General features: G+C 47.5%; 1 protein-coding gene across 1 annotated transcript; it reads left to right on the top strand.

The window, feature by feature from the left end:
- Positions 1–49: 49 nt before the first annotated feature.
- LOC104621617 (chromosome unknown open reading frame, human C14orf1) lies at positions 50–1,783 on the top strand (the record flags this gene model as incomplete). The annotated part of the gene is given in 5 exon segments (XM_010288145.1): positions 50–140; positions 1,178–1,211; positions 1,213–1,271; positions 1,411–1,529; positions 1,704–1,783. Coding segments are annotated over 5 exon segments (383 nt in total), but the record flags the coding sequence as incomplete, so codon positions are not given.
- Positions 1,784–11,867: the final 10,084 nt, after the last annotated feature.

The raw sequence follows: 11,867 nt of genomic DNA on the forward strand, positions 1-11,867 counted from the left end.
CAAGCGGGGCTGTGCGTGGTCTCCATGTGCTCTCCCCTTCTTTGCGCAGTGAACGGGCTCCAGGCTCGGACCTTTGGCGTCTGGACCCTGCTGTCATCAGTGATCCGCTGTCTCTGCGCCATCGACATCCGCAATAGGACGTATGTAAAGGAGCACCGGAGAAATCCTTCTCTTTGCTTGCTAGTCACAACCTGAGCAGCTAGCTTAGAGGGCAGTGCAGAGGAGGTGGGGAATCAAAAACTGTTCCTGAAGTTTCTATAGGGTTGAAAGCATTTCCCCGAAAAAGCTTAAATGACAGTGCAGGATTTGTGTGTTAACTGCTGCTCCCTTCTGCCTCTGTGGGGAGAGCCTGTGCATTTGAGTTCTGTTTCTTAGCTCAGGCAGAAATTGGTAAGATTTGAGAACTTCTTATGTCACAAATTTCTGAGCTTCAGCTTGGAAAGCATCTTCTGATGGTGTTGCTGCTTTGTTGACATGAAGCAATTGCTAATGCTGTGGTCTGACTGATGCTGGGTACGTCTTTTCCTCTGACAGCTCAGCTAAAGGCTGTGGCAGGTTGAGAGGCCCCTTGCAGTGGGGCTACCCGTGCTCTGCTACCTTCTTCCATACGCTCTCCTCTGTGACTGAGGACAAGGCCTGTGGTGCAGCCTGATGCTGTGGTGAGAGGCAGGCCATTTCTCCCTGTGGCAACAGAGGTATTTCTGAGAGGGATTTCCAAGCAGGCTGACTCTGGGTCTGTGCTAGACAAAGCCTGTGTTGGAAGTTGCTAGAACTCGCTCTTTTGTCACCGCCTGCTCCAGCCCTACAGCAGAAGTCACTGTTCACCTGGCAGCGTGTCCTTGGATTGCCTAGGCTTGTCTGTGGTAGAGAGGTGCAGAGATTCAATTAGCTGTTTTTAGGGGGTGGTATCAATGCCTATTATCATAAAGCCAGTTGTTTCTTAGAAGATTTTTTATCTTGCATCTCTTGGACCTGGCTCCCTTTCCACAGCTGTGGCCCCTAGAGGGTAGCAGAGCACGGGTGAGAAGATGTATTGGGTGATGCAGCCTGGAGTTAGCCAAGTCCTGTCGCCCTAATTCTCAGCTCATCCCCAGTTCTTGCCCTCTTTTTGGGTGTGCACATGCTTCTCACTTCACCGGTGCCCTACCCATGCTCTCCCCTCTTCACCTGCATTCAGGCCAGATAGTGCCTGTGACTTTCAATGCACCATTTGAACACCCTGCCCCATTCTCCTCTCAGCTTGTGCCCAGGGAGCTTTTGCACCTCACTAGGTAAAGGACCAAGTGCCCTCTGTGCTGCCACAGTAAGGACAGACAGGACAGCATGCAGATTTGCCTCTTTTCCACTCAGCCATGTTCGTGCCCATACTATGGGCTATATGATAACCTGCTTCTTTCTGCTCTCCAACAGCCTGTATTATATCACGCTCTTCACCTTCTTTTTGGCCCTTATTCACTTCCTTTCTGAGGTCTTCATTTACCACACTGCAGCTTTGACAATTGGAGTTATGGCACCCCTCATGGTAGCAAGTAAGTAGAGCTTTGCATCCTCCCCCTCTGCATCCCCCTTGGAGCTATGACCCCCCAGAAAAACTCTCCATGGGGCTCTGTGCCAAGGGCAGGGAGGGAATGGTGGGAGGGAATGTCTCATCTCCTGTCCAGCATTTTCTACACAACCTGTCCTGTATCTCAAATCAATCACAGGTTTCTCCATCTTGGGGATGTTGATTGGGCTGCAGTACCTGGAGGTAGAAGCACTGTCACAAAACAAGAAGAAAAACTGAAGCTCAGGGCCCTGTGTAGGTCAGCCTTGTCTCCCGTCTTCACTGCCAAACTTCCACTAAACCTTGGCTGAACTTCTCCAGGATACTTATTCCTATGGGTGGATCAGTGTTGGACTCCATCAGTCATTCTTCATTAGCAAGTGTGTTTTCTTGTCCAGGCAACACTTAACTGACTGATGTCAAAGACCAAGTCCCAGAGGAGTTTGTGTCAAAGCTTGCTGGGGTCAGTTGGTGACTGCCTCCCTGGAGGATAGCAGGCAATGTCTCAGGTGTGCCCAGTGCACTAAGGACTTCTCTCCCAGTGTACCTGTGAGGAGGAGGTGTACAGCTACCTGGGATCCACTGAACACTTTGGACCAGAGAGAACGTGTGCTGCCTCTGGCACTGCTGTGTAACTTGCGTCTGTGTGTTCCTCAGGGGCCATTTCTAATAAATGACAGAAAAGGGCAAGGTGCTATGTCTGTCTGTCTGCTACACAGCAGTGGGTAGAGGATGTACCTTAGAGCAAACAGCAGTTTCTGTTGTGTGTTGCAGGATAAATCATCTCTCTACAGCAAACCCACCTTCCCCTGACTCCTTCCCACAGAGTTCCAGGTCTGACAGCTCACACAGTACACATGTTGTTGCAGCTCTTGCCTCTGCAGCAAACTGCATGCATCTATGAGTGAAGACTGAGCTACCTTTGCAGTGAGCTGTAACTACAGAAGATGGGGAAAACAGGAACAGGTTGTTTAGACCTAGATGAAATAAGGCCCAAAACAGATGGGCAGTGCACAGAAGGGAGGAAGGAACCAGGAGGATCTCCTAACTAGGAAGACTGCATGTGCAGAAGAAAAATACAGAAGGAAGAGAGCACAACAGTAGCACTGGGGAGAAAGATGATTTTTTTCCATTTTAAAAGAGCCAGATGTAGACTGTTTCAACCATTTAATATGAAAGTCTCAGGTTTCATTGTACACTTCAAATGTTTTTATTTTACATAAAAACTTATATTGAAAAGCCATTTTAGACCCCCATCCTCAATCCTAAACTATCAAAGATAGGACTTGAATTTTTGAATGTGTCAAAAGACTGTATAATTTCACCCAAAAATGTTGTCAAAAATGGTATGTCAGAGAGGACTATTTTTATCCATTCCACCTAGTTGTGGTTTTTCTCCCTCCCTGCCCTTGCCCCCTCCCCCCCCAATGATGTATGCATAACTGCACCATTTAAGGAGTATAAGGACACTTGATGTCTCTATCAGTGGAGGGATACTGGAAAGAAGGATAAGGGATATAAGGATCTACAATTGTATGTAGAAGATAAACAGCAGCATAGAGAGTGTCTACGAGACACAAATGCTGGTAAGAGGGCTTCTCCTCCTGTCCTCTGTTAATAAAATGGAAAGCTTCCACACTGGCACAAGCCTGGATTCCCATCATACTCAAACCCCTCTCTGTGAAGAGCAACAGAGCCTTGCTTGGTTATCTCAATATAATACTTCACAAAGTTTTTATCTAGTGTTGAAGCATGCAAAAGGCACTTTATCATTAAGGAAGAAAACAGAGTCAGCCGAGGGAGCTTGTGGTTTGACTCACTCCTGTTGCTAGTGTAGTGATAAACTGGGCTTAGGCTGTAGCTTCAACATAAGCTGCAGAACTAGTCCTTGCCTCCAGGTAGAAGGAGGCATATTGGTGTCTCTCAATAACTCCTAATATATAGGAACATAAGGGCAATCTCAGTGAATCAAAGTAGAGGTTCATCCACAGATTAAGTGCTTCACCTGGGACAGCCGGCACTTGCTGGTTATATGCTGAGGCTTCTACCATCACCTGTGCAACACACAGCATCATGGGCACCGAGGCAGAGTAATCCCTCTTCCCAAGAGCCATCTGAAAGCTCTTCCAGAGCTGCTCACAGAGTAAACATGGTCCAGCTTCTGCATTTCATGTCACAGCTTGCCTGTGAGAGGAGACACAGCCACATGCAGGGTGCTACCCTCACATGCTCATGGCTAGCCCAGGACTATGGCTTTTCTCAGCATATGTGCTTTTTCAAGCATACGTAGTGGGGTGTCGGGGAGCAGTGGGTTTTCCCTGCTTTTCCTCCCAAGCAGCAAAGTCTCCAAAACAGCAAGATGTAGAGGTATAAATGAAGAGAACAACTCCCTTATTGTTTTGCTCTTTAACACTCTCCACAAGCAGTTCAGCGGGCTCCTGCCCCGCGGCTGCCCGCCCTGCCATGGTGCACATACAACAGGAGGATGGTGTAGGTAGCAAAGATGGGAATGAGGGGGGCTGCGTCTCCCAGCTCTGCCACCCCTCCATTTCACAGCTTTGATTCCTCAAGGACTATGGGATCAGTGCAGGCTTCTGGAATCGCTTTCTGCAAGTCAGACAGAGAAAAACAATATGGTTAGGATCCTGGGTGGCCAGACCCAGGCTTCAGAGAGACCAGCTGGCCAGAGGCTGGCTAATTTGCAGCTCCCTGCTAGTGTGCAGAAATCCCCAAAGAAGAATCACCATCCTCAGAGAGTGCGCCTTGTTCCCTCCTCCCTCTCCAGACCCTTCTACTGCCCAGACTAGGGGCACTGAGGCAGCAGGGCAGAGCAAGAGTCACACTTCCCTTAAGCTACTTGCTGTAGTCGTCAGACCACAGTTAATTCACAGATGCTGTACAGGCCCAGGTATCAGACCCACAGCCAGCTCACTGAAGACATACTGTGACACAAGATCAGCCTTGAAGTGGTGAAGCACCAGGGCCAGTTCTCTAGGCAAGGGAAGGAACTGGGAACTCCTCCTTTATGCCATAGGGCAGCACAGTGTCTGTGCAAGTACTGGAGAGAAAGCGCATCCTGTGCACCCTCAGGAGGCCCAGCACAGTGACTAGCTCCTCTCTGTCCTTGCTCTCTCATGTCTGAGGGCCCCTTCAACTCCCAGACAGATTGCTGGTTCTGCTCATCTTCAAGTCTTTTCATCCCCAGTCCTCATTCACAGCTGGCACCCTGTGCCTCACTTCTTCCCTGTCCCCAGCTTGGACTTACAGCTGGGATAATTCCACAGAGTGGTACACATAAGGCCTTCTTTGAAGTTCATTACTCATCTCTTAAAGAGCCATAAGAAATGGGGCAAACATACACAACCTGTTTTCTGCATAAAAATCCTATAGAAGAATTAGCCTGATTACTTGAAGCCTCCTATAATTTCTTCCCTTAAGATGGGGGGAACTGTAGAGTCATTTCCCAGAGGAAAAGCAAGGAAAACTAAGAGTGCTGCCCAGTTACCACCCTATCTTGGGCTGCATGAAGCAGTCAAGTTTTTGCAATTCCAGTTTGGTCCTCCTGTGTGGAGCTTGATGAACTCCTCTGCTGAGCCTTTCTGGGGTGTGTTAGGATTAGACCCAAGACTTCTCCTTCCCCCAGGGGATTTCAAATAATTCTTCTCAAGTTCTGACTGCTTACAGTGAGACACCCCAGTTGTCACCGATTCAGAAGACAGCATGCAGACTTGTAAGGGTAAATGCGGAGTCTCCCACAGCCTGGGCTCTGAGTTAAGTCACTGTGGGGCAAGACTGACATCTGAGGCAGGAGTCAGAGGTGCACAGGAAGAGAGGTTCACATTCCCAGTGCAGTTCAAGAGAAGTCCAGGCAGCATGGAAGCAAGAGATATGAAACAGTTTCATTTTGAGTAGCCTCTTATACAAACTGCAGGTGAAAAGTTTTTAGAGAGGTCAGCAGCAATTTCCCAAAGCAGACGAGCGAGATCAGGAAAGCTTCAAAGAGATGCCTGGAAGCAAAAGCCAGGATGAGGGGTAGGGCAGTACATGAAGTAGTGCCAGAGGTAGGAGTAAGGGAAAAGCTGCATTTAGGCTTGGGAAACCCCACCATAATGCATCATGGAAACATGCCGACAACTCTGAACAGGCTCCCTAGGCACCTCTGGGGTCTGAACACCACTCACCTGCTGTGGAGCTACAGTAACAGAAGTTTAGGAGATCAGCCAGCCTGCAGGGCTCCACCGTCTTGGGGAAGGGAGGCTGCTCTCACAGCTGGGAAGCACAGTACTGGGAAAGGGCATGGAGGCGGCTTGCCCGTGGCTTTGGGATAGGAGGAGAAGGCTGCTTTGCCACACAGCTAGCACAGAAAGGGAGCAGGGAAGTTTGGGAAGCAGGGGAGGGGGTACACACCATTTGTGCCTACCATGCAGAATACCAGCAGGGTGGGTTTGGGGGTTTTTTGTGGTGTTTTTTTTTGTTTTTTTTTTTATTGGCAGTATTTCACTAGACAGTAAGCATGCTACGGCTTGCAAGGGACTCCAGTAAGCTACTGAGGTTGGATGCTCGCCCTAATGCCCTAAGCCAGCCTCTAAATCACACTGGTCTTGGGAGGAAAAAAAAATACCTAAAACATGCTTTTGGGTATTCCACTGAGATCCATCTGATGCATCTTTGATCCAGGCAAACACAGAACCAGCGAAAAAAGGTACTTGGCTCTGAGTCCTGACTTATTCACGACATGGTTTGAAGACACAGCAGAACTTCAGTCCTGTTTTAAACAAATCCTTTGCTGTGGCTGTACCCCTAGAGCAGGTCACTGGTCATCCAAAATCATCCACTCAGCAGTGCTTAACGCTGCCGGTAGCATAACACTCTAGACAAATTTTAATTTTATTACAATTCAAAAACCAGGACAAAATCTGAAACCACTTCACTGCCTACTTCCTGCTATCAAGAATAGGTGCTTCACGCACAGACACAAATTCAGTTTATCTACCACTATATAAGACCGGCACAAAGTAGTCTCAAGTGCCCTGAACCCACATTAATCAAATTTCCAAGTTTCAAAGAGACCTAGCAAAGGCCAGTTTGAACAAAAAGACAGTCCTGCCATTTTGGAATTCTGCACTCTATATGATAGCTACTTTCTTAAAAACCCACAAAAGCTTAAAAGTATTTCCAAAGAAATGTTTGCTAAGACTTTTCTTGAACAATTCACTCCTGAATCAAAACAAACCATGGAAAATCAGCAAAGATGCTTATTTCATAATGCAAAGAAACAATGCAGGAAGGTTTGCATAGATGCTGGAAACCAGGAGAAGATGAGCACAAGCTGTACACAGCATATACATGAGCATAATGTGTATGCTGAATCAACTGACACTACTATGAAACCTTAAGGCACAATGTTGGAATGGCTTCAGATGCACTTACAAAGGCAGCCCACAAAGAGACTCATTATCATGTAAAACGGGCATTTGATCCAAGTGTCCTGAGATACAGAAAGCTAACCCTGCTGGCACTCTGGGAATTGAGGCAGACAGTAGTAGGAGGATTGTTGGAACCACACTACAGTTTTATTAATAGAGGAGAAGGTGCACAATGCCATTAAGCTAATTTAGTTCCCACTACAAGTTCTACTAATTGCAATGTCTGTTTAATTATAACTGTAAACAGATAAGGGCACTGACAGAAGACAAACTGCTTGTGAACACAAGGCAGGTCCTGTAGGAAGACGGGAAAACAACCTGCAGTGTGGACACAGTGGACAAAAGTTCTGACAAGTAGCTGCTGAAAGGCTGTGATTCCTGGGCAGAGAGTCAAAGATGATAAATGCTGACTCTTGTCACTGAAGCTGTGGCTTTATACATTGCTCTTCTCCCTGCAAAATCAACGGCTCAGCCAGATTCTAGGCTTTCTGTTTCATCACCAGGAGCCACTACTAGGTGAAAATGGAAGATCTTTCCCTGTGAGAATCAGCATGTGGCTTTTTCCCTTGTGTGTTTCTTAGTACACTGGGAAATCAGGCTGTTCCCAGTCCTACGCTGCACCAAAGCCACTCAACAGGTGAACATCCAGCTAAAGGTTTTCAGTTTTCCATCAGATCATTTCTATGTCTACATCAGGAAGAATCACACCTTGTTAGGCCAATACCCCCAGAGAAAGAATAAGCCAGCTGCCTACCTCCACCATGGGACTGCACCTCCATTGGGTCAAGACAGGGGAAGACCTATGTCATCAAAAGGACTACACAGCCAATGGTATAGTGTTTCAGTGGCAAGTGAGGCCTGCACAACGCCACAGCTCTGCATCCTCTGGAAGCTCGCATTTGACACTGAGTGGCAGTCTTCTTGGAGGAGCCATAGAGTCATAGAATCATTTAGTTTGGAAAAGACCTTTAAGAACATCGAGTCCAACCGTTAACCTAACACTGTCAAGTCCACCACTAAACCATGTCCCTATGCACCACATCTACAGTCTTTCAAATACCTCCAGGGATGGTGATTCAACCACTTCCCTGGACAGCCTGCCTCAATGCTTCACAACCCCTTTGGTGAAGAAATTTTGCCTAATACCCAATCTAAACTTCCCCTGGCGCAACTTGAGGCCGTTTTCTCTTGTCCCATTTCTTGTTACTTGGGAGAAGAGACCAACACCCACCTCACCACAGCCTCCTTTCAGGGGGTTGTAGACAGCGATAAGGTCTCCCCTCAGCCTCCTCTTCTCCAGACTAAACAACCTCAGTTCCCTCAGCCGCTCCTCATAACACTTGTGCTCTAGACACTTCACCAGCTGCATTGCTCTTCTTTGGACACACTCCAGCACCTCAATGTCTTTCTTGTAGTAAAAGGCCCAAAACTGAACACAATATGCAAGGTGCAGCCTCACCAATGCTGAGTACAGGGGGGCAATCACCTCTCCTGCTGGCCACACTGTTTCTGATACAAGCCAGGATGCTATTGGCCTTCTTGGACACCTGGGCACACTGTTGGCTCACATTCAGCTGGCTGTTGACCAACACTCTCAGGTCCTTTTCTGCTGGGCAGTTTTCCAGCCACTCTTCCCCAAGCCTGTAGCATTGCATGGGGTTGTTGTGATCCAAGTGCCAGACACAGCACTTGGCCTTGTTGAACCTCATACAACTGGCCTCGGCCCATGGATCCAGCCTGTCCCAGATTGCTCTGTGAAGCCTTCATATGCTCCAGCAGATCAACACTCCCACCCAACTTGGTGTCATCTGCAAACTTACTGAGGGGACTGGGTACCCAGAGAACTGGTCTTACTATTAAAGACTGAGGCAAAGAAGGCATTAAGTAACTCAGCCTTTTCCTCATCCTTTGCCATTATGTTTCTCCCCACATCCAATAAAGGATGGAGATTCTCCTTAGCCCTCCTTTTGTTGCTAATGTATTTATAGAAACATTTTTAATTGTCTTTTATGGCAGTAACCAGATTAAGTTCTAGCTGGGCTTTGGCCCTTCTGATTTTCTCCCTGCATAACCTCACAACATCCTTGTAGTCCTGAGTTGCCTGCCCCTTCTTCCAAAGGTCATAAACTCTCCTTTTTTCCCTAAGTTCCAGCCAAAGCTCTCTGTTCAGCCAGTCTTCCCCACCAGCTCATCTTTTGGCACAGCAGGGGACAGTCTGTCTGTCTTCAAGAAAGAAAGATTTCTTTCTTGAAGAATGTCCAGCTTTCCTAGACTCCTTTGCCCTTCAGGACTGCCTCTCAAGGGACTTTGTCAACCAGGCTCCTAAACAGGCCAAAGTCTGCCCTCCAGAAGTCCAAGGTGGCAGTTCTGCTGATGCCCCTCCTTACTACTCCAAGAACTGAAAATTTATCATTTCATGATCGCTATGCCCAAGATGGCCTCCAACCATCACATCACCCACAAGTCATTCTCGCTCTGCAAACAACAGGTCCTGCAAGGCACCTTCCCGAGTTGGCTCGCTCACCAGCTGCGTCAGGAAGTTATCTTCTGCATGCTCCAGGCACCTCCTCAGACTGTTTCCTCCCTGCTGTATTATAATTCCAACAGACATCTGATAAATTGAAGTCCCCCACAAGAAGAAGGGCTAGCAATCGTGAGACTTCTCCCAGCTGCTTATAGAATATTTCATCTGCCTCTGCATCATGGTTGGGTGATCTATAACAGATTCCCACCATATCTGCCTTGTTGGACCTCCCCCTGATTCTCACCCATAAACACTCAACTCTATCATCACCACCATGAAGCTCTAGACAGTCAAAACACTCCACATACAGGGCTACACCATTGCCTCTCCCTCCTTGCCTATCCCTTCTGAAGTGTTTATAGCCATCCATTGCAGCACTCCAGTTGTGTGAGTCATCCCACCATGTTTCCATGAGGGCAACTGTATCACCTTTTTCCTGATGCACAATGGCTTCCAGCTCCTCCTGTTCATTGCAAATTCTGCATGCACTTGTGTAAACCACTTCATTTGGGCTATTGATCCTACCACCTTTTTGGGGAGAAGCCCCAATTCCTACATGACCATCCTCAGGTACTTCTGTGGTTTCTAACACATCAATAACTCTTGCGTCTTTGCTGCTGCATGGATCTCCATCCCCTACCTCCACTGAGATGACAGACCAAAAGACCTTGTTAGCACACCATCCCTCAAACAGTGGCATGCCACCCCCAGGCTCTAGTGAGCCTGGTTTTATCCGTTTCCCCCTTCAAATCTTGTTTAAAGCTCTTTCAATAAGCCCTGCTAACCCCTGTAAAAAGATCCTTTTCCTTCTTTGAGACAGATGTATCCCATCTGTTGGCAGCAGACCTGGTCTCATGTAAACTGACCCATGATCAAAAAACCCAAAATTCTGCCAGTGACACCAGTCATGGAGCCAGATATTGATCTGCTTGGTCTTCCTGTTTCTTCCCTCACCATTCCAATTGGAATGATAAAGTGATAGAATAGAACACTACTTGTGCTCCTGATCCCTTAACCAGTTGTCTCTCTTGATTGCCCTCAGACTTCTTGCTGCAACTTCATGGCTGCCTACCTGAAAAATCAATAATAAATAATAATCTGAGGGCCCTACCAGGGTAGGAAGCTTTCTCTTCACATCTTTAACCAGGCCCCACAGAGGCAGCAGACTTCTCTAAGAAGTGGGTCTGGTCTCCATATTGGGCCTTCTGTTCCCTTCAGAAGGGAGTCTCCTATCACAATGACCTGTCTTTTTTTTTTTTTTATGGAAGCAGTTTTGATGCAGGGTGTATACAGCAACATGCCTGAGCCTCACAGTGTCTATTTTGCAACTGGGATGTCTGTGGTAACGCTAGCAGTTGTACCAAGCTAGGTCCTCTAACAAAGGCAATGATATAAACTCCAGTCACCAAAAAAGTACCAGTATACCCCAAGCAGGCTTGCCCAGCTCATGCAGCTACAGCTTCTCAACTATTTGGTCCCAAATCAACACCACACATGTACCCTGCTAAAATTGCCACAGACTGCAGCGTGGAGACAGCTTCAGAACCGCTCAGCCTGGAGTTAAATCTTTCCCTGCCCATGGGACTCTTCATCACGCTTGCATCAAAGTGTGGCAGCTTCATGCTCCCTGTACACACGCTCTACTCTTAGCAGGATTAAAGCTGTTTTTCCCAATGGACTCACTCTGCTTTAGCCCATTAGTCTTGTTGACTGTGGCACTAAGTGATACACACCAGATGAACACCTTGAAAAGCAAAGGGTAGCGTTGCCAGATCAGCCAGTCAGTGCAAAGCAGAGGACAGTAAGTAATAAAGCATCACACTCTGAGCAACAGCTGAGAAAATGCCAAGTGCCATACAGATTCACAGATCAGCACGCACAGAGCTTTACAATTTTCAGGCATTCTTATACCAAAAGGCACCAACCCAATGACCCTGTTATTGCTAGATGTTTGAAGTTGGCCATGCACCCTGGCTGTGATCAAAGCCAACTCTTCTACAGGGCTCCTGGTATCACTTCCAGCCAAGAATTGTCAGAGAAGAGCCTCCAAATGCCTGCACCTCCTCTCCCTAATAACTTACTGACAATTCAGTTCTCCATCTGCTCCAGCACCAGGCTTTGTCTTGTTGCACCTAGTTGAATCCTTATGCCCCTATCTGATGTGAGTCTGGTGGGATCTCCACTCTGTTCTTGAAAGCGGTCTTGTCTTTCCTCTGGGGCAGGTACCCCAGAAGGCCAGAAAGATTCTCAGTACTCTACAGCCATTGCTATCACCCCGGAAGTGCCATTGGCTTGGTGCCTGTGCCACCCATGAGTGTTCAGAGAAGCAGATTAGTGCAGTTCTCCTACCTTTGTGTATGAGCTAGTGAGCAGG

Source organism: Phaethon lepturus, unplaced genomic scaffold (assembly GCF_000687285.1).
Source record: "Phaethon lepturus isolate BGI_N335 unplaced genomic scaffold, ASM68728v1 scaffold14315, whole genome shotgun sequence".
NCBI classification, from domain to species: domain Eukaryota; kingdom Metazoa; phylum Chordata; class Aves; order Phaethontiformes; family Phaethontidae; genus Phaethon; species Phaethon lepturus.